General features: G+C 48.1%; 1 protein-coding gene across 1 annotated transcript; it reads left to right on the top strand.

Moving 5' to 3' along the window:
• Positions 1–5,065: 5,065 nt before the first annotated feature.
• LOC115175054 (sine oculis-binding protein homolog) lies at positions 5,066–22,034 on the top strand. Its single transcript, XM_029734207.1, has 7 exons — positions 5,066–5,385; positions 8,951–9,089; positions 9,687–9,860; positions 10,312–10,463; positions 11,661–11,762; positions 13,306–15,333; positions 19,079–22,034. Exons 1-6 carry the CDS (start codon positions 5,293–5,295, stop codon positions 15,322–15,324), a joined length of 2,679 nt encoding a protein of 892 aa, XP_029590067.1. The 5' UTR covers positions 5,066–5,292; the 3' UTR covers positions 15,325–15,333; positions 19,079–22,034.
• Positions 22,035–22,144: the final 110 nt, after the last annotated feature.

The following is a 22,144-nucleotide window of genomic DNA, read 5'->3' as shown; positions in this document are numbered from 1 at the left end:
AGACTTAATCCGTGTCAGGCACGGTGGGCCATGTTTTTCACCCGATTTCAGTTCAGGATTTCATATAGACCAGGTTCCATGAACACCAAGGCTGACATGCTGTCCCGCCTCTATGACACTGAGGATAGGCCCATCGATCCTACTCCCATCCTTCCAGCCTCTAAGCTGGTAGCACCAGTGGTATGGGAGGTGGACGCGGACCTTGAGCGGGCGTTACAGGTGGAGCCTGCGCCTTCTAACTGTCCTACAGGCTGTAAGTACGTTCCGCTTGGTGTCCGTAATCAATTGATTCGATGGGCTAATACGCTACCCTCGTCGGGTCATCCTGGGGTTGCGAGGACAGTGCAAGGCCTTAGGGGGAAGTACTGGTCGCCCACCTTGGCTAAGGACGTGAGGTTTTATGTCTCTTCCTGTTCGCTATGCGCCCAGAGCAAGGCTCCTAGGCACCTTCCTAGAGGGAAGTTACAACCCCTCCCCGTTCCACAAAGGCCGTGGTCTCACCTGTCGGTGGACTTTCTTACTGATCTTCCCCCCGTCTCAGGGGAATACCACGGTTCTGGTAGTTGTGGATCGGTTTTCTAAGTCCTGCCGTCTCCTCCCACTGCCCGGTCTCCCTACGGCCCTACAGACTGCGGAGGTTCTATTCACCCATGTCTTCCGGCATTACGGGGTGCAGGAGGACATCGTCTCTGATCGGGGTCCCCAGTTCACGTCCCGTGTATGGAGGGCATTTATGGAGCGACTGGGGGTCTCGGTCAGCTTGACCTCCGGTTATCACCCCGAGAGCAATGGGCAGGTGGAGAGAGTGAACCAGGAGGTGGGTAGGTTTCTGCGGTCGTACTGCCAGGACCGGCCAGGTGAGTAGTCTAGGTACTTACCATGGGCTGAGCTGGCGTAAAACTCACTCCGCCACTCATCCACTAACATGTCGCCTTTCCAGTGTGTGTCAGGCTACTAGCCGGTCCTGGCACCATGGCATCAGAGTCAGACCAAGGCTCCTGCGGTGGAGGATTGGGTGCAGCGCTCCAAGGAAACCTGGAAGGCTGTCGAGGAATCCCTGAAGCAAGCAGAAGGACGGCAGAAGAAGAGCGCTGACCGCCACCGCAGTGAGGCCCCCGTATTCGCACCGGAGGACAGGGTCTGGCTCTCGACCCGAAACCTGCCCCTCCGCTTGCCCTGCAGGAAGCTGGGTCCGCAGCGTGTACTTCCCTTCAAAGTCTTGAGGAGAATAAACGAGGTGTGTTATAGATTAAAACTCCCTTCTTATTATTGTATTAACCCCTCGTTTCATGTGTCTCTCCTCAGGCCGGTGGTAGCTGGTCCCCTACAAAATGGTGTCGTGTCTTTGGGCACCATTAAACTGAAGACAAATTTATCAAATAACTCCCTGTAATTATTATTACGCGATTAAACTGATTAATCGTTTAACTGTAATTAACAAGGAGATCGGGGCACCAAGGAAAATATTCAGATTACAAAGTTATAATTTTCCTAATATAACTTTCCTATATTATAACATTATATATTATATTATAGTATCTGACCGATTATCTTCTGGTTTAAATGGTGTATTTTACCTCTTCCAGTCTCATTCCAAACGTCGTGAATTGTTGTATCTGCACGAACCCAGTCTTCACTAAGTCATCCATACATCAACTGTCTTAAAATAATTTATTTACTAAACAAAGTAATTCACAGAAAGCATACAAACAGTAGTTATCGTCACAAAGAATTGGTAGAGTAATGTGCCCTAGTGGGCTAAACCGGCATGGCGGCTTGTTAAACAAACAAGGGGTTGGGGGTAGCGGAGAAGCACAACAGAGTTGATAAATATTAACAATTGATATGCTAATCCTTTGCACATGAACACTCACTCATTTCGGAACAATTGCAAAAATCAATATATATTTACGCTCAGTCTGTCGTCGGGATCATTGTTGGAGAGTTTTTGTCCTGTTGGAGAGTTTTTGTCCGCGTTCTCTCTCTCTCGGTTAGAATGGGTCTTTCAAAGCGACATTCATTAATGTCATTATAGAATGGATGTTTCGTCAGTATTCACGTTCGATGATATCGAATTTCCAGCTGCAGACTATTAATTAATATCAAAGACTTGTTATTATTCTGTCGGTATCGATAGTCTAAAAGTTTAACCACGTGGTATGCTTAAACTTCAGTAGAGGAATGCATGGTCAAACCTTGACTCTCTCTTCTGAGGTAAGCTGGTCTGGTGAAAGAAACCCTGGGTGGGGGTTTTATTCGGAATGACAGAAAAAGCCTGTCACATGACGCCTTGTCCTGTCTGTGTCCCTGGGGGCGTGCCGATGACTGAGTTAAGCTTTATACAGAAATACAATTCTATCACGTTAACATCAGTACATAGCCTCTCAACATATTCCAAATAGCTTTAATCTTATTAAATCATTGTATACAGCCATTTAGATGTAAGTCTCATAGCTGAGGCTATTATATAAACATTATTATGGTAATATGGCAATATTGTCTCTAATGAGTATCACAAAATTTTACCAAGCAGACCAGTTCGTAGCTGGATTCTTCACCGACCTTTTATACCTTCTCCAGAACATAAATGTTGTTCTGTTCCCCAATTCTGTGAGTTGGAAGAATTCCTTTGTCTCTCTATGAAACCTCTCTCTGTCTCAAAACTGGGCCATGAGGCAGGACATTCTCCTTTGGAATTTTACGACCCCTCTCACCACAGCAGTGTCAGAAGTATAGAGGTCGGGGATGGTGCATAGAAAAGGCCTGGTGCAGAGGGAGGGGGTTCAACTGTGTTCTCTGTACCCAGAGAGAGGGCAACGTAATGACAACGGTGAGGTGCCGGAGGTCCCTCCGCCCCCTCTGGACATTGAGGGGTCCCCGGCGTTTACAGTACGCACCATTCTGGACTCAAGACGCCGGGTGGGGGGCCTGCAGTACCTTGTGGACTGGGAGGGGTACGGTCCGGAGGAGAGGTGCTGGGTGCCGGTGGGGGACATACTGGATCCATCACTGTTAGAGGATTTCCATCGCCTCCATCCAGATCGCCCTGCGCCTCGCCCTCCGGGTCGACCCCGAGGCTGGTGTCGGCGCGCTGCGGGAGCCGCGCTTCAGGGGGGGGGTGTACTGTCACGACTCCTACCGAGGGTGGCTCCTCTCCCTGTTCGGGTGGTGCTCGGCGGTCGTCGTCACCGGCCTACTAGCTGCCACCGATCCCCTTTTCCTTTTTGTGTTGGTTATGTCTTTATTAGTTGCACCTGTGTTCAGTTAGGTAATTAGTGGTGTTATTTAAGCCCGCCTCCCCACCTGTTCTGTGTGCGGGCTTGTTACGTTCAGTTTCACTGTGTTTGTGTAGTGGATCGTGTTTTGGACTTTGGGTTTTGTTACACCCTGTTGTTTTGGGCATATTCTCTTTTGTGGTACTTATTAAAGAAGTATTGTACCAAACATTTTTCTGCCTCCTGCGCCTGACTCCACATCCACGACGTCCAAGCGTTACACAAACAAACGACGAAAAACAGTCCTGTGAGGTGCTCAGACGATACACGGAAACAACCACCCACAAACACAAGAGAAAACTAACCCACTTAAATATGGCCTCCAATTACAGGCAACAACAACCAGCTGCCTCTAATTGGAAGTCGTTCCAAAACCCCAACATAGAAATAGAAAAACTAGAAAAACCACATAGAAATAGAAAACATAGAACATCAACCAAAAACCCCGAAACACACTAAACAAACACCCCCTGCCACGCCCTGACCAAACTACATTAACAAACAACCACTTTTACTGGTCAGGATGTGACACTATAGGTGTACCTACCGTAAGCGTCCCCTCGACGCCTACCATTGACTATGTACATACCCAGTGTGCGACAGAACTGCAGAATTTGTGACCCGTTTTTGTTGGTTTTGTTGTCGTAATTGTGCCTAGGGGGAATATGGGGGAGGGAAGGCTGTCACCACCAGGTAGGTGTTTGTTCCCCTGTGTGCTGAGGGTGTCAGGTTCTTTTCCAGTTCTGGAATTTATGTCACCACAGACTAGTACATGTACTTGGCCTGGAAATGATTAATTTCCCCCTCCAGGATGGAGAAGCTGTCATTGTTTAAGTATGGAGATTCTAGTGGGGGGATATAGGTAGCACAGGAAGACATTTTTCTCTGTTGAGATAATTTCCTTTTTAATTTCTAGCCAAATGTGAAATGTTCCTGTTTTGATTAATTTAATAGAGTGAGTTTGGTCTGCTCTATACCAAATTAGTTTACCCCCTGAGTCCTTTCCCTGTTTCACACCTGGTAGTGTGGTGGATGGGACTACCAGCTCTCTGTAACATAGAGGGCAACCAGTGGGTCCATCTCCTCTATACCGTGTTTCTTGTAGGATGACAATGTTTGTATTTCTGATTTATTTGGTAAAGTCCAGGTTCCTGCCCCTTAAGCCAAAGGCAGATGACCTCAGGCCTTGGATATCCCATAATTAGATAATAGACTGCTGAACAATTAATCAAATGGCCACCCAGACTATTTGCATTTTTATACTACTGCTACTTGCTGTTTATTATCTATGCATAGTCATGTTACAAATTTCCTCTTTATTGTTATGTAATTTTCTTGTGTTTCTTTTTTATTTATTTACAATTTTTTACTTTAGTTTATTTAGTAAATATTTTCTTAACTCTATTTCTTCAACTGCATTGTTGGTTAGGGGCTTGTAAGTAAGCATTTCACAGTAAGGTCTACACCTGTTGTATTCAGCGCATGTGCCAAATACAATTTGATTTGAAGACTTTGTGTTCCTCTCGCTCTGATCAAACAGATGTAATTTGAGAAACCCCAAAACATTCTACGGTGGTATCGTTTACCCACGCGGGATTTTCATCTCTTTTATTTAAATCCTGGAATATCATAGACAGTGTTGGTTCTGTGTTCCCCGCAGATAAAACAGTCCTGGCATTCCTCAAGAAATGTATCTGTTGAGATTCGGGAGGGGTGGGCGCCAGGTGTTGGGTTACAGCGCGGAGGCCCCTCCCTGCTCTCTGGGATTTAGAGAGAGGGGATTGTTCGTCGGCGGCGGTAGGGCGGCAGCAGCAGCCCACAGCACCCATGCTCAGTGGAGAGTCAGTGGAAGGAGCCCCCAGATGACCGACGCAGACGTCTGGGAATGACAGCCGCTGTCACCGAGAGTGACAGCTTTCGCTCTCTGTCGCCGCACCTTGACTAGCCTTGACTAGCCCCGGAGTGACGCGCTCTATCAGTCGCACGCCAAAGAAGTGACACGGAGCCAGTCAGAACTATGCCAGAGATGGAGAAAGGGAGACCGCCGGAAAATAAACGCAGTAGGAAACCCGCGCACCCCGTCAAGAGAGAGATCAACCAAGAGATGAAGGTAAGGGGAAATTCGTTTTTTGGCTATTTTTTTAGCAGTGTTCTGTTTGTGAATAGTCTTAAGTCATGCCATGCTATGTTGTTGTCTTAGGTGGCTTTTTATGTAGTGTTGTGTTGTCTCTCTTGTCGTTATGTGTGTTTTGTCCTATATTTTTACTTAATTTATTTGGATTTTTAATCCCAGCCCCCGTCCCCGCAGGAGGCCTTTTGGTAGGCCATCATTGTAAATTATAATTTGTTCTTAACTGACTTGCCTAGTTAAATAAAGGTGAGATAAAAATAAAAGTGCAGATTGAGACTTTTGAGACGTTGGGAGAGAGCTCCGTGCGCACAAATCACACAGTTGGAGACATTCACAGACGCCATGAAAACTTCGATTTGTTCCCATTGAAACAATTACATTTGCTTATAATTTAATGCCGTTATATTATTGAATACTTCCGAAATAAAAGGGATAAAACAATTGTGTAACATAACATTATTCCCATATGGTGATATTATATTACCTGGCCTTGAACATAATAAACCGACTGTCGGGAAATATACTTTTCTGAGGGAATGAAAAAGTGTGACTGTTATGTTATCCAATAGTTGATGTCGTGTCCACTGAATGGTAGGTAGCCCTTCTGTAGGGACGCCATGTCAGTCCATCCGTAGCCTCGCACAGCAAAGTCCAGCGGTGTTCCAGATGTGCGTCACCACCAAACCGCAAGAACACTTCACTTCTTCCCCGCTTCGGATGTGCGCGCACTTGTTGTAGTAGGCTAAGCCTACATGTTTACAACAATGTAACGTTATAAAAAATAAATACATTCGAACGAACATACGAACATACATAGTCACATCACTTGAGAATATCCGCTAGGGTGAAGGATCAGTCGGGCCTATCCTAAACAGGTAACCGTAGGAATTGTGCCCTTGGAAAGTGACTCAGAATCAGTTTCATGGAAACTATGTCTACTGTTTGATTTGGTTATTCCAATTCAAAACCAAATTGAATATGATGGTATTGGTTTCAGCCCTACTGCTAGAGTACAAGCCTTGTAGTAGGCTAGGCTACAAGCCCACAGTTTGTCTGCCTTCAGTTTTATGAGTTCTGACATTGGCCACTAGGCACAGATGGCAGTTCAAAGTCTAGTTTTGATTTACATTTGGTTGAGATGTCAACTAACGTGAATTCAACATTAAATTAAATGTAAAAAAATCGGCTTGTTTTGTGAGAGGAAATGTGCTCTTTTTGCGTAAGTGGTTTGGATGGTAGCTTTTGATATCCAGGGAGTGGTGTAGAATTGCAACTCATTTGAATGAAAACATGCTAAATGCTATCTGTGCTTGATGTAAGTCAGCCCGGCCTGGATCTGAGCTGGATCTGGGGGTCGGCCCTGCGTTGTTGCCTTTGGTCAGGGTTCTTTCTGTGGTTTGGGATTTGGCTTGTCACTCTCACAAAGCAAATGTTTGTCTGAACTGCCAATAAGAAACAATAACAACATTGTGGGAAGTAAAGCACAGGGAAGAGAAAGAAAAAATGCCTGTCTCTCCCTAATGAGAAAATAGTGAGACAAAACAACACTGAATTCAATGTGATACTGGAGGACATGCCCTGATGGAACCGTTGATGTAGAGGCTAGTCCCACGGGATGCAGGCAGCACAGGCAGAGTAATACTTTGTGATTCTCAGACTTACAGGGAGCCACGTGGATCTACAAAACAGGCCTTGGGTGACCGCGGTAATGAACTGGGGCTGTTGGGCCTGAAGGTCAGTGGTAGAAGTGTGTGATTATGAAATAGAGAAGGGTAGATAAAGAAAGACAGATGGACAGACAAACAAAATTGAACTCTCACACAGATCAGAGAGAGAGAGAGAGAGAGAGAGAGAGAGAGAGAGACAGACAGACAGACAGACAGACAGACAGACAGACAGACAGACAGACAGACAGACACCACACACAGTCAGAGAGACAGACAAACAGATACACACACACAGACAGACACACACAGTCAGAGAGACAGACAAACACACACAGTCAGAAAGACAGACAGACACATAGACTGTGATTTCAGGATCTGTCTGTCTGTCTGCGGGCTGCTCCGCTCCGGTCCAGTCCAGTGTTGTCTTAGTCAAGGGATCTATTTCAATACCACAGTCAAACCCACTCCTTCCATGCCAGACCGTAGCACAGCGCGGACACCAGATACCTGACTTTATTCATCGTTAGGCATATTTAGCTGGATATGATACCTCTACGTACACACAAACACACCCGCATAGACACACACACACACTTGGGGACACACACAATTCCTTTTCTTTGAGGCCCTGTCAGAGTGAGGAAAGCAGAGGGAAGAATGTGTAGTCAGTACTACAGCCCTGGTGTAACACTACAACAGGCAGACTGTCCACGCTGGAAAAGGCTGAAACCCGAGAGGGAGTGCAGTGTCGGGTATCAGGGCTGGAAGGTGCCGGGGTGGAGGGGGCAAGGGGAGAGGCAGAGGGAGGCGAGGGCAGGGGAGGGAGGGGACACACAAAGAGGGACTGGGTAGTGCTGGACACTTGGGAGAGGAGCAGGGGAGGGAGGGACTGGGTAGTGCTGGACCCTTGGGAGAGGAGCAGGGGAGGGAGGGACTGGGTAGTGCTGGACACTTGGGAGAGGAGCAGGGGAGGGAGGGACTGGGTAGTGCTGGACACTTGGGAGAGGAGCAGGGGAGGGAGGGATTTGGAAGTGCTGGACACTTGGGAGAGCATGGGAGGGAGGGACTTGGTAGTGCTGGACACTTGGGAGAGGAGCAGGGGAGGGAGGGACTTGGTAGTGCTGGACCCTTGGGAGAGGAGCAGGGGAGGGAGGGACTTGGTAGTGCTGGACACTTGGGAGAGGAGCAGGGGAGGGAGGGACTGGGTAGTGCTGGACACTTGGGAGAGGAGCAGGGCATTTCCGAGAACCGTGGGACCTAGCGGTGGTGTAAGGTGTCCAGATCGGATTTCTGCTCCAATCCCCACTCGCCCCAAAGCCACAGAGGAGAAGAGGTGGGCGGATGAAAAGAGAGAGAGACCTTTGTGTTGTTTTCTTTCATATGGTCGGAATTTTAAAAAAGCCAGGATGTTCACTTCACAACACATCTGCTGAGAACTCTTCTTCTTTATTTTGTCTGTCTCTTTTTTCCCCAATTAAAAGAGCTAAACAAAGAATGATTCATATATTTTACACTGGTATTAGGTTGGAAAACTTTTCCGTCTCCAATTTAGAAAGAGTAAACAAACTGCAATACATCATGGAAAAATAGTCATACTGTACTCCTCTGGGTTCCCTTGCTCATTTCATCCAGTCAGGGCTGGTCTGGAAGTCTAAAGAATCAGCACATTGATTCGGGACTGGAAGCTCTGGTTACATTTAAAGAGTGGGATAAAAAGTTCCACTAACAAACCTCGGATGTAAGGTCACTCACAACTGAACTTCCCATTGACTTAGCGTAGGTAAGCAGTGGCTTGGTTGTCCCGTCTCCCGCCATGTCCCCTGACTGACATAACCTATAATGTTGCTCAGTGATTTATTTTCCATTTTTCCTTTTAGACGTTTGCAGAGAGCACCATGAATGAGCTCCTAGGCTGGTACGGCTATGACAAGTTGGAGCTCAGAGACTCCGAGGCCACCGAGATAAGGAACTACCCCAACCGTGAGAGACGCCAGCAGCACGTTTCAGTTCTTAAAGGTGAGGGAAGACCAGGGCCCTGTTCACTAGGCCCCACCGTAGTAAAACGCTTTGCAATAGAGAGTGGAAATCTGTGTTTTAATTGGACAAGTTCAGGTAGTACCTCCTTTTTCAAAACGATTCCTGCCTACTGAACACGACCCAAGGTAATTTGTTCAGGTAGTATCCTTGTTTTACTCCCTTTCTAAACGTTTACTGCCTACTGAACATTTGCTTCCTGCTGGGCATCTGTACAATACAGGTAACATACTTAACAGAGGTCAGACGGTATTCACAGGTAACCCAGTAACAGAACATATAGGTTGTTCAATCCAGACATATTACTTCACCCTTCTTATGTTTCACTTACTATCATTACAGTAAACCTGTGTAGATGGAGTATTATCTTTCTACATTTTTCAGTGTCATTGTTTTCTGTCCACGCCCTTTAGGCTAAATCTATATCTGTATTTAAATTGTGTGTGTGGAGTGGAAGTGGTGCCAAGAGAAACTGACTGAATTCTGATTCCATTTTTGTTGCCACTTTACATGACTTTCTGTGTATGTTAAGAACATAAATTCACTCTGAAGTGACCCTAGATATCCTGTGCCTTCCAGAAAACTCGGTGCCCAAATCCAAGAGCCTAGACAGCCCTGTGACACTGGCCATGAGGAGTGGAGAGAGAGAATCCTCCAGAGTCCCCTCTTCCTCCCCCGGTTCCTCCTCTCTGACCAGCCCTAAGGAGCAAAAGAGTGCCCCCGTAATTGTCCCGCTTATAAAGCCATCTGCAGGTAGGGACAGGCCTGAACAAATCTCTCTCTCACACACACACACACACACACACACACACACACACACACACACACACACACACACACACACACACACACACACACACACACACACATCTACTGAGCATATGCAAACACACACCCTTTGTGTGACCAACTGGGTTAGAACCCAGGTCTCCTGCACGTCACAAAAGTGTTTTAGCCTGCCTAGCTAAAGTCTAGACATTATTCAGGAAGCTAAAACAAGTCTTCAGGTCTCAGGCAAGGTTCCTCATCACACAGGTGTGGTTCACTAAATCACCCCTGTTATCAGCATCAGCATCATCATCATCACTACCATATGTAGCCTACGGTTCTTCAACACTCACAAGCTCCTTAAATGCTCATCTTCAACATCAAACACACTTCACATGTTGGTGTTGATTCCTCTCCCCTTTGGCTCTGTCCGCAGTGGAAGATGTGCAGAATGTGCAGATAGTGTGTGTGTGGTGTCAGAAGGACGGGGTGAAACGCTACTCTCTCTGTATGGGCACCGAACTGAAGAGCTTCTGTAGTGAGAAGTGCTTCGCCGCCTGCCGACGGGCCTACTTCAAACGCAACAAGGTGAGGGATTCAACCTTGGTTCAACCTTATTTCAACTTGGAATCAATGGGACAATTTTAGGTCAGACAAAACTGACTTGTCAACTGCAGCAGTTCAGATGGAGAAAATGATGCACGCACGCACACACACGCTGTGTTTTTTTATAGACAGGCCAGTGTTTTGAGGGTGGGAAGGGGTCAAAGTTTGCAGAGGACACTTAGTATCAGTTACGGCTTAATGGAGGAAGGGCCAGTCATAATGCGGCTTGGGTTCGGAGGACCGGGAAGCAACAGGGAAGCAGTGCCTATACACAACTCCACTCCTATACACATTACCACAATTTTTCACCCTCCATCCAAGACATGGATACCCTCTCTTAGAGGCGCGGGGGTGTCAGGCAAGGCTATCCCCTTTCACCGTTCCTGTTGTTTTGCCGGACTAGGTTTTATTCACACGACAACAGACAGGGGGGGAAAGGGTGAAGGAGGAGGAGGGGGAGTCGTCTGCTGCCTACCTGCCTGGCTGCAACAAACGCTCTAGTTGCTGGAAGTGGGGATGGAACTGTGGCCTTTGGCTTGTCCCTGCTTGTTACTTGGAGGGAGAAGGGCAGAGGGCCTGGGGTGAGGTGTCCACTTTCAGTGCATACCTTACCTGCAGCTGCTTCATGTTTCGTAACTCGACACGACTCAATGGGTCACAAAGAAGGGACCATTGAGAATAAAATGAGGGTTCAGGCTTGTCATCTACTTTATCTTACCAAAACATTCCAAAATGTTACCAAAACATTTTAAAAAACGGTCCCTTTGTTTCAGTGACCTCAAAGCCCATAGGTCAATGTACTCTGTTACTTTGAACCCCTATGACAAGGCAAATTGTGCAGTGGTTATTTTGGGATTGGTTATGTAAGTTTGTTTTAATGACCAACCACGGGAGCCTTGATGATTTAAAGCAACTGCTACTTCATCAACACTTGATGCTTAAATCCCATAGTGGATACTACTGAATCCAGGCTCTACAGCTTTAACACAATCCAGTGTCTTGTTCGTTAGGGCACACAATGTTTTGCAAGAGAGATCGAAAATTAATGTTTTGTTATTGGACAAATCCAGCTAGTCCCTCCCAGATTTTTTGGTTTCGTTTGGTGCCTAATGAACATGACCCAGCTCTTGATAGTTTGTTTTAAGTGTATAATGATGCAGCTTTGCCCCCCTCCGTCAGGCCCGGGATGAGGACCTCCATGGAGGGGAGAGGTCCCCCCAACACACCCATGCCGATGACTCACCACGGCTGGTGCTGAAGATGAACAGTGGAGGTGCCAGAGTAAGAACAAAACACAATCCACTTCGTAGAAATATATATTTTGTAAATATCTTAGCTCAAAAACTAGTTATGCATTAATGCATGTTTGTCTTTGAGAGCTACATCAAAACATGTAGGGGCAGTTTCCAGGACACAGATTAGGGGACAGTTCCTAAAACACAGATTAGGGGACAGTTTCTAGGACACAGATTAGGGGACAGTTCCTAATACACAGATAAAGGGGCAGTTTCCAGGACACAGGTTAAGGGGCAGTTTCCAGGACACAGGTTAAGGGACAGTTTCCAGGACACAGATTAAGGGACAGTTTCCAGGACACAGATTAAGGGACAGTTTCCAGGACACAGATTAGGGGGCAGTTTCCAGGACACAGATTAAGGGACAGTTTCCAGGACACAGATTAAGGGACAGTTTCCAGGACACAGATTAAGGGACAGTTTCCAGGACACAGATTAAGGGACAGTTTCCAGGACACAGATTAGGGGACAGTTTCCAGGACACAGGTTAAGGGACAGTTTCCAGGACACAGATTAAGGGGCAGTTTCCAGGACACAGATTAAGGGGCAGTTTCCAGGACACAGATTAAAGGGCAGTTTCCAGGACACATGTTAAGGGGCAGTTTCCAGGACACAGATTAAGGGGCAGTTTCCAGGACACAGATTGAGGGGCAGTTTCCAGGACACAGATTAAGGGACAGTTCCTAAAACACAGATTAAGGGGCAGTTTCCAGGACACAGATTAAGGGGCAGTTTCCAGGACACAGATTAGGGGACAGTTTCTAAAACAGAGATCAAGGGGCAGTTTCCAGGACACAGATTAAGGGACAGTTTCCAGGACACAGATTAAGGGGCAGTTTCCAGGACACAGATTAAGGGGCAGTTTCTAGGACACAGATTAAGGGGCAGTTTCCAGGACACAGATTAAGGGACAGTTTCTAGGACACAGATTAGGGGACAGTTTCCAGGACACAGATTAAGGGGCAGTTTCCAGGACACATATTAAGGGACAGTTTCTAGGACACAGATTAAGGGGCAGTTTCCAGGACACAGATTAAGGGGCAGTTTCCAGGACACAGGTTCAGGGACAGTTTCTAGGATACAGATTAAGCCTAGTCCTAGACTAAAAATAATTATTGATGGAGATTCTCTATTGAGTTTGCTTTTTAGTCTACGACTAGGCTTAACTCTGGGTCTGTGAAACCGCCCTTTAAAGGGATAGTTCAGGGATGTTACATACAGTATTTCCATATTTGTTTCCTTACCTTGCCAACAATTAGCAACATTAGCTATGTAATTTAATCTTTTAATTCATGCCCAAATCAGCTCAAAATAACACAATCAATTTAATATGATTTGGTCATGACATTTACACATGCTGAACGGGGGAGATTGATTTACATGGGGAATTTGTCCCAATATGAATAAAGCAACATTTCACCATACTGTCATATAGAATATTCCATATTTTATATTACCATCTCTACTACATATAGACACCAGTCATTTGCTTTTTCCTTTTCACATGTCACTTAAGTAACACTTCACAGTCTCTCTCGCCTGTACCGCAGGTGTGCAACTGGTGCAAGCACGTCCGCCACACCAAAGAGTACCTGGACTTTGGCACCGGTGAGGAGCGGCTCCAGTTTTGCAGCACCAAGTGTCTGAACCAGTACAAGATGGATGTGTTCTACAGAGAGGCCAGGGCCACTCTCACCAGCTCCAGCCCAGGAAGACCAGCCCAGGAGGGGAGACCCGAGTCCACCGGAGGGGTCCAGAACCAGAAGCTCCTGACCCCTGAATCGTGGAGCAGCGACGCTGGGGACCTGAGGGGGAGGACCAGGTCGCCCAAAGGACAGACGCCGATCAATGGTACAGCGGCACCAAGGACTGTGTCTCCATCCGAGGCGTCATCTTCGTCATTGAAGGTTAACATTTCAGGACTGAGGCACCTGGAGAGGCACGTCCTGCCACCAACCGTGCAGGTAGCGAGCCACCACCCTGCCCCCGCCCCTCCTCACCCGCCCATGGAGCACCACAAGGCCATGCCTCAGATCCCGCTGCCCTTCATCCGGCCCCCTCTCCATGCCCAGGGCCTGAAGAGCCCCCTGGCCAATGCCCCCAGGGGCCACACCGGCCCCCCTTCCAGCCCCATGCACCAGCCTCCCCCTCACTCACCCCATCACCCCCACCAACCCCACCTCCAGCCCCCATCGGCCACCTCCATGAACCCACCCGGAATACACCCCTACTCGGGGGCCTACTTCCCAGGCTTGCACTCCCCCCCTATCAACATGATGGGGCTCCGTGGCCCCGTGCCCATGCTCCCTATGATGAACTTCGGGGGATGGCCATCCTTAGGCCCCTTCTTCCCCCAGCCCACGGTCCTGGTGCCCTACCCCATCATTGTACCAATCCCAGTCCCCATTCCCATCCCTATCCCCATACCCATACCCCCTAAATCTGCTCCTCCAGAAGCCCTAGGTGTCCCCCACAGTGGGGTCATCCAGCCTGTGCCGGAGGGGATAGAGGGGGGACGCTCCAGGGGTGTCAATTTGCCTTCTCCCGGGAGCTTGGCAGCCAACAGATTGGGTAGAACCACCAACCAGGGTCTCCCCTCGCCCTCAGACCACCCCAGAAGGGACATCATAGATTGGGTGAAGTCGGAGAGGCAGGCTCAGTCACCCATGTCGACCCCCCACAGTGCAGCGTCCTCCCCCAGGGCTCGCTACGATGCTTCCCCATCTTCCACCTCAGTGATTGAGGGGCTGTCAGACTTTAAGCTGGGCCAGCAGCAGCAGCCAGAGAGGCAGGTCATCCAGAGAGTGCTCCAGAGGACCCCGGTCAAGCTGGAGCCCAACCCCCACGGAGTGGTGGACCTGTCGGGTTCGGGTGAGCCCGGAGTGGGGCATGGCACCAGGCTGGTGGATACCAGAGTGGACCACCACAACCACCACCATGACATTATCAAACCCACCCCTCCACTAACCCAGTCACCCCCTCCTCTGCACAACACTGCCTACCCCCAGTGCCCTAACATACGACCCCCCTCAGACACCCCACCAACTCCCAGAGGGGAATGCAGCAGCCCTTCCTGCGATACCGCCACCCCCTCAACGCCCCCGGACGTCCCCAACCAAACAACACCGTCATCATCCCCCGACCCTCCTCCCAACCCAGACTCCTCCCAGTCTCAGAGAGAGGCCCCACCTCTTGGCCCTGACTCCGCCCTCAGTGAGCTGGAGGCAGTCAAAGAGAACAGCTGCTCCAATGGCCAGGTCCAGGAGCGGGACCAGGGCCAGGTTCCTTCCCTCCCTACCAGCCAATCAGAGGGGCCCTCAGCCGCTGGCGACTCCGAGGATCCCCACGTCCCAGATGAGGACCATGCCTATGCCCTGCCCACCCCCAACCTTACACCCACCAGAACGGGTGGTGCCCCCACCACTCTCCTCCTGCCCAAGCTTAGGGACAAGGGTGTTCAACTATGCCCACCGAGTGTGGCTGAGCCTGGGGACATGGAGCCTGCTCTGAAGAGACGGTGCCTCCGCATCCGAGATCAGATCAAGTAGGGAAGGGAGGTAGGTGTCTCTTGTTACAACAGGTTTTTGGGACACTGTAACGCAATGGAGATGTTAGCATACCTAGAGAGGAATCTGAATGAGAAAGACAGAAGATGTGAAAATGAGGTAAAGGAACTTCCATAAAGATGAAATAAGATTAGAAGGCACAACACACACACACACACACACACACACACACACACAGAACCCCGTAGGAAACAAGCCAACATCCAAATAAAGCACTGTCACTGTAACAGGCCCTGCCTGATGAGGCGATGCCTTTTCAAAGTGATTCTCACTTTCTCTCTGCTCTGCCCCTTCCTCTGGCCTAGCTAAAACCCTAGAACTGTCTGTCTGTCTGTCTGTCTGTCTGTCTGTCTGTCTGTCTGTCTGTCTGTCTGTCTGTCTGTCCCTTCCTCTGGCCTAGCTATAACCCTAGAACTGTCTGTCTGTCTGCCTGTCTGCCCCTTCCTCTGGCCTAGCTGTAACCCTAGAGCTGTCTGTCTGTCTGCCCCTTCCTCTGGCCTAGCTGTAACCCTAGAGCTGTCTGTCTGTCTGCCCTTTCCTCTGGCCTAGCTATAACCCTAGAGCTGTCTGTCTGTCTGCCCCTTTCTCTGGCCTAGCTGTAACCCTAGAGCTGTCTGTCTGCCCCTTCCTCTGGCCTAGCTGTAACCCTAGAACTGTCTGTCTGTCTGTCTGTCTGTCTGTCTGTCCCTTCCTCTGGCCTAGCTATAACCCTAGAACTGTCTGTCTGTCTGTCTGTCCCTTCCTCTGGCCTAGCTATAACCCTAGAGCTGTCTGTCTGTCTGCCCCTTCCTCTGGCCTAGCTGTAACCCTAGAGCTGTCTGTCTGTCTGTCCCTTCCTCTGGCCTAGCTATAACCCTAGAGCTGTCTGTCTGTCTGTCTGTCTGTCTGTCCCTTCCTCTGGCCTAGCTATAACCCTATGTCTGTCTGTCTGTCTGTCTGTCTGTCTGTCTGTCTGTCTGTCTGTCTGCCCCTTCCTCTGGCCTAGCTGTAACCCTAGAGCTGTCTGTCTGTCTGTCTGTCCCTTCCTCTGGCCTAGCTATAACCCTAGAGCTGTCTGTCTGTCTGTCTGTCTGTCTGTCTGTCTGTCTGTCTGTCTGTCTGTCTGTCTGTCTGTCTGTCTGTCTGCCCCTTCCTCTGGCCTAGCTGTAACCCTAGAGCTGTCTGTCTGTCTGTCCCTTCCTCTGGCCTAGCTGTAACCCTAGAGCTGTCTGTCTGCCCCTTCCTCTGGCCTAGCTATAACCCTAGAACTGTCTGTCTGTCTGCCCCTTCCTCTGGCCTAGCTGTAACCCTAGAGCTGTCTGTCTGTCTGCCCCTTCCTCTGGCCTAGCTATAACCCTAGAACTGTCTGTCTGTCTGCCCCTTCCTCTGGCCTAGCTGTAACCCTAGAGCTGTCTGTCTGTCTGTCCCTTCCTCTGGCCTAGCTGTAACCCTAGAGCTGTCTGTCTGCCCCTTCCTCTAGCCTAGCTGTAACCCTAGAGCTGTCTGTCTGTCTATCTGTCTGTCCCTTCCTCTGGCCTAGCTGTAACCCTAGAGTAGTGAGGAGTGCCAGGTTACTGAAATTCTCTCTCTTTGGCGCCATTCTGTTTAGTGGCCATGCGCATATTGTGTGACCCGTGTGTGTGTGTGTGTGTGTGTGTGTGTGTGTGTGTGTGTGTGTGTGTGCTTTTGGTACTAATCCATTGTCTCCATTGCACCGGGCAAGTTCAATAAAACAGTGCTGTATTCAAATCCGTTCTGAACCCAGGTCTGGTGAGAAAGTATGTGTGTGTGTCTGTGAGTGTGTGTGTCTGTGATTGTGTGTGTGTGTGTGTGTGTGTGTGTGTGTGTGTGTGTGTGTGTGTGTGTGTGTGTTGTGTGTGTGTGTGTGTGTGTGTGTGTGTGTGTGTCTGTGAGTGAGGTCCACTGGTCAGCTGCTCACCAAACACACCACGCTGTGATATTATTTTCTCGTATGAGCCTCCACTCTTCTGCCCCAGCCGTCTTTCTGGTGTTGTCGTGGAGACGGTGGCGATCGTCAGACTTGGCGGCGCTGTGGATTTGTGTGTGTTTGTGTGCTGTGAATATGAGAGCCAGCCCTCAGTGATAGAGCTCTGGGGCTTCAAAAAATGGAGCAGTAGAACCGGAGAGATCCGGTTCCGTGTGTCATCATAATGACTGGCCCAGGCCCCGGCTCTCGGTCTAGTGGTGTGGAATCTTCTCCTCTCATTAAGTAGCATTCTCTCATCTTCTCTCTCCTCTCCTCTCCTCTCCTCTCCTCTCTTCTCTTCTCTCATCTCCCCTCTCCTCCTCTCTTCTCTTCTCTCCTCTTCTCTTCCCTCCTCTCCTCTTCTCCTCTCCTCTCATCTGCCATTTCCTTCTCTCTCCTCACAGCTTCTTCTTCTTCTTCCTGTGAACCAGATGTTCTATGGAAGACATACAGTACATTACAGTAACAACCCTAACGACCAATCAGATTGGAACCCTCCTTACTTTCGACCAATCAGATTGTTCTCCGGTTTCCCCTTTCCAGATTGTTCATTCAAATGGTCCTGTTGCCACCCAGAGCTGTGTGTGATTATGTGCTCATGTTTCAGTTATACATCCTGGGCTTAATGTACACATGATGACAGAAAAGGTTTTCATTTCCAGTTACCTCTACTTACTCCCTTTTCCCATCGCATATCAAAAACCTCGAAAGGTCAAGGGTCATCTTAATAAAAGATGGCTATTGGCAGAGAGTGATACATAACCCCATAACTGGTTTTAACTGGTTTAACGTATACTCCTAACAGCGACATGCCAGAAGTATTAAACGATTTGCTTTTGCAGAGAACGATGTCCCTGCTTCACCCTTTGTCATTTGTTGTGGTTTTGCGCGGTCCGCCGGTCCCCTTAGTAACCAATACATATGAAAATCACAGTGTGTTGCCAGCATTGCGCAGACGGATTTATTGCTTGGTGTTCTATGTAAGGGGAGCCGGTGTGTGTGTGTCTGTGTGTGTGTGTGTACATACGTGCACGCGCGTGCCCGTGTGTAATGGGAGCTGGGCTGCGTTCATAGTCGACTGATTTTAGTTTAGCACCTCTCAGCGCCGAGGGGAATATGGTTATCTAGTTCCATTGTGTTCACTGCTAAAAGTCTTCTTAAAAAAACATTGAAGTATTTTAGCTCTGACAGAATCAACAGGCCAACTGGAGGATTGGAGGATTTCACCTCAGGAAATAGGCCGGTTTCGTCTGTTTTCCCTGCCTTTATTTGGGCTATTTTATTGCCATGCGGAAATGGATCCCTCCACATTGGTTTTTGCAGAGCGTTTGAAACTAAAACAGAGAGGGTCACAGGGAGTAGAGTTAGGGAGTACGGAGAGCATTGGCTTCTTGGCCCCTCGTACGTGTGCGTGTGCATGTGTGTGTGTGCTCTTGTCCGCCTGTGCATTTTTACTCCCCAGAAAGTCCTGAAAATTCACGAAAACAGAGCTGTTTGTGTGTGTGTGGTGTGTGTCTGTGCATATATGTATGTGTGTGTGTGCATGTGTTCAGCACAGATGTTCTTGGTTTGATAGTGCCCTAAACCTCATTCTCACAGTGACTGGGTGGATTAAGGAAGGGAGGATTGATAGACGGCAGATCTAAGACTGTAATATGGATGTAAATGGAACTGAAATTGACATCTTTCTCGCTCTCATCCCTCCCTCCCTCTCTCTCCCTTTCTCTCTCCGTTTCTCTCCGTTTCTCTCTCTCTGTATGTGATGAACAGGCTCACTGTATAGCGGTGGCAGATGCAGTGCCCCGCCCTCTTGGGTACATCACCAGCACCAACGCCCTCCCTCCAACCCATTACTCAGCCAGTCAGCCACCTGGGAGATCAACCCCACCCTTTTGACCACGAGGTGCCAATCAAGGAAGCAGCCCAATGGGAGAAGCAGTCCAAGAGTTCAATGTGGACTTCCAGTACATTCACAGCACAAGAGTGTGTGTATGTGTGTGTGTGTGTGTGTGTGTGTGTGTGTGTGTGTGTGTGTGTGTGTGTGTGTGTGTGTGTGTGTGTGTGTGTGTGTGTGTGTATGCACGCTGTATGTACCTTTATGTGGCATTTCTGGACCTTCCCAAGGGACAGACAATTCCATCGCTGATCTCTCCCATAGTCCAGGAGCTTATGAAGCCAGCCCAAAGAGCCCACTCAGCCCAGTTCCCAGATAAAATCCTCAGCCATAGTCATGGGCTCTACACTCCACTAGATGGTAGGCTGCTAGGCTACGATCATCAGCCTTGTGTGGTCTTCTCCAATGGAGCCTGAACCTGATCTCTTTCCTGGGGAAACGGTTTGTTTTCTCTGCTCGGCTCCACACAAAGAGCCACATTGTTCCTCTCCCCCATATCCCACACTGACTCTCCTACTCTGGTTTTGGGTTACCTGGCTAACAGGGGCTCAGGCTTCAGGAGGAGTTTGTCTTTTTAAATGGTTCTGTCTGACGGAGGGCCAGGAATATGTGTGTAGCCTTCTCCTTCTTTCCTGTCCTGTCCACCCCGCAGTCCCCTCTCCAATGGTACACACACTAGTCCTAAAGTGCGACTCTGACACCAATTGCTTGTTAATGTCCTCTTCCCCTCCTATTTTCCCCCTCTAGGGATGGAGTCCCTTGGGGCAATGAAAAATAACTAACTGTAAACGATGTAATATGATAATGAAAGAGAGAGGGCGCGAGTCCCATATATCATGAAATCCACTATTTGTGACTTGCCTGAGACCGGAAGACTTGTGTCAGCTCCCCAAAACGAATGCCTAGGTTTTGGCTCAAAGGGCTAACACAGTCTTGTGGTGCGCTGGAGACCCAGCTTTCGAACCCAGTCATATGATTTACAACGCTGACTCGACCATGGGACAGAGGTAGATCATTTCAGTGTCCAAACCCACCCACTCTGTTGACACTTTATCTTACTCAGATGACTCCTTTTGGTGGGTTTGGGCAGTCATGTTACCAGCCATGGTATTATTTTGAACTGTCAAAGGCTGCAAAAAGCAGCTATCAGTATTACAGTTTCCCCTAGCCTGGGGGTTCATAATGATGATACTAACTACAAGCCTGGTCCCAGATCTGTTTATGCTGTCTTGCCCACTCTTCTGGTCATTGTCATGCCAAACAGCATAAACAGATCTGGGATGAGCCTGAAAACGATCTAGTGGTAGCATCATCATCTGGAGGCCTTGCCAACACTCATTGTCACATTGTGATAATTCACTTTTAGTTTTTGCTTTACATAGACTTTGACTCTATATTAATTTATGAATGATGCCTTCGTAGATTTCCAGAAAGTGCTTTATTGATTTTTATTTTGATCCTGATTATTATACTGTATTTTTTTGTGAGTGCTGAAGATCTTACCAGTGTCCAAATGTTTTGTTTAAATTTGTCCACTAGAGTGCAGTGTCTGTCTTTGGAACATAGCAACTACCTGTCTCATATATACCTTCTATCAATAACGTAGACAATTGTTCATTCAACCATACATTTAGTGCCAATTATAAATCTTGTCTTTTTTCATGACAGCCCAGTTTCAACAATGCCTCGATCTATGCCTCGATCCAGCCACAGAACATCACCTATTGCCATCACTATAGCCAAAGTAGAACATTGCCACAACCATAGAAATACAATTCCTAGAAGGATGTCCCCATTCAAGTCAATGAGGCCATAATGGGTCTTTCTATTTCTATGGCCACAACAACATTGCCAAGTCATTGGCTGGAAAGCGGACTCCTTGCTGCGGGGGAGTGACCACACTGGCTTTCCAGGGTCTTTCTATAGTCATGACCTCAAATAGCCTCCTGACACACACACACACACACACACACACACACACACTCCCCTCTCTCGCACACCCACACACACTCCCCTCTCTCGCACACCCACACAAACACGCACACACATGCCTCTGCCATCTCAAAACTGCATTCCAAAAAGCACGTCAATCAGCATGTGTAACCATGGTGAAAAGTAACCCATTCCAGTCAATATGCTCACCTTAAGTTATACCCTGTAGTGTCATTGTAATCTTAGTCTGGCCAAGGGACTGTGTCAACAACTAGTATATGAGTCAGCGGTGGCGTCACCTGGCATCTCTCTGTACTATCAGTCGTGTGATATCGGGGGTACTCCCCTAGCCATACCTTAGTGCAGTGTTGCCCAACCCTGCTCCTCCAGGACCCCCAAAAGTACACAGTTTAGTTGTAGCCCTGGACAAACACACCTCATCACACTCATTGAGGGCTTGATGATTAGTTTACAAATTAATCAGGTGTTCTTGTCCATGGTTACAATAAACCTGTGTACTGTTGGGGATCCTGGAGGACCAGGGTTGGAAAACACTGCTTTAGTGGCCAAGAAGTGAACAAAAAACTGCCATGGCATATTGCACATCTGCCTATAGTAACTAACTCAAACCCTAACCATATAGTATACTACACCTACCATTACTGTCCCTTACCTGTTTATTCAATACTTTGGGGGAAAATTGGGAAGAACAAAAAAATGCTAAGTTGTCTGAAACACATAGATTGTGGACTCGGGGCACTCATTGAACATGTAGGGCACCATATCATTGACAATTCACAGATTATTTGTATTTAGGCCTAAATTAATAGGATCAACTGGGAACTGTTTGGTGGAAACCTATTTGTAAAGTGAATAAAGGCTATTCTGAGAACAACAACATCATTTGTTTTTCATGTCTTTTGTCATCGTTTACTTTGTATTACAGAACAAATATACTTTTCAATATAAAATGGTCCAAGTATAGCAACCAAGGTCAAAACTATTCACTG

The sequence above is a fragment of the Salmo trutta genome, chromosome 35, assembly GCF_901001165.1.
Source record: "Salmo trutta chromosome 35, fSalTru1.1, whole genome shotgun sequence".
Taxonomy (NCBI): Eukaryota; Metazoa; Chordata; class Actinopteri; order Salmoniformes; family Salmonidae; genus Salmo; species Salmo trutta.
This window is presented reverse-complemented; position numbering and strand designations above follow the sequence as displayed.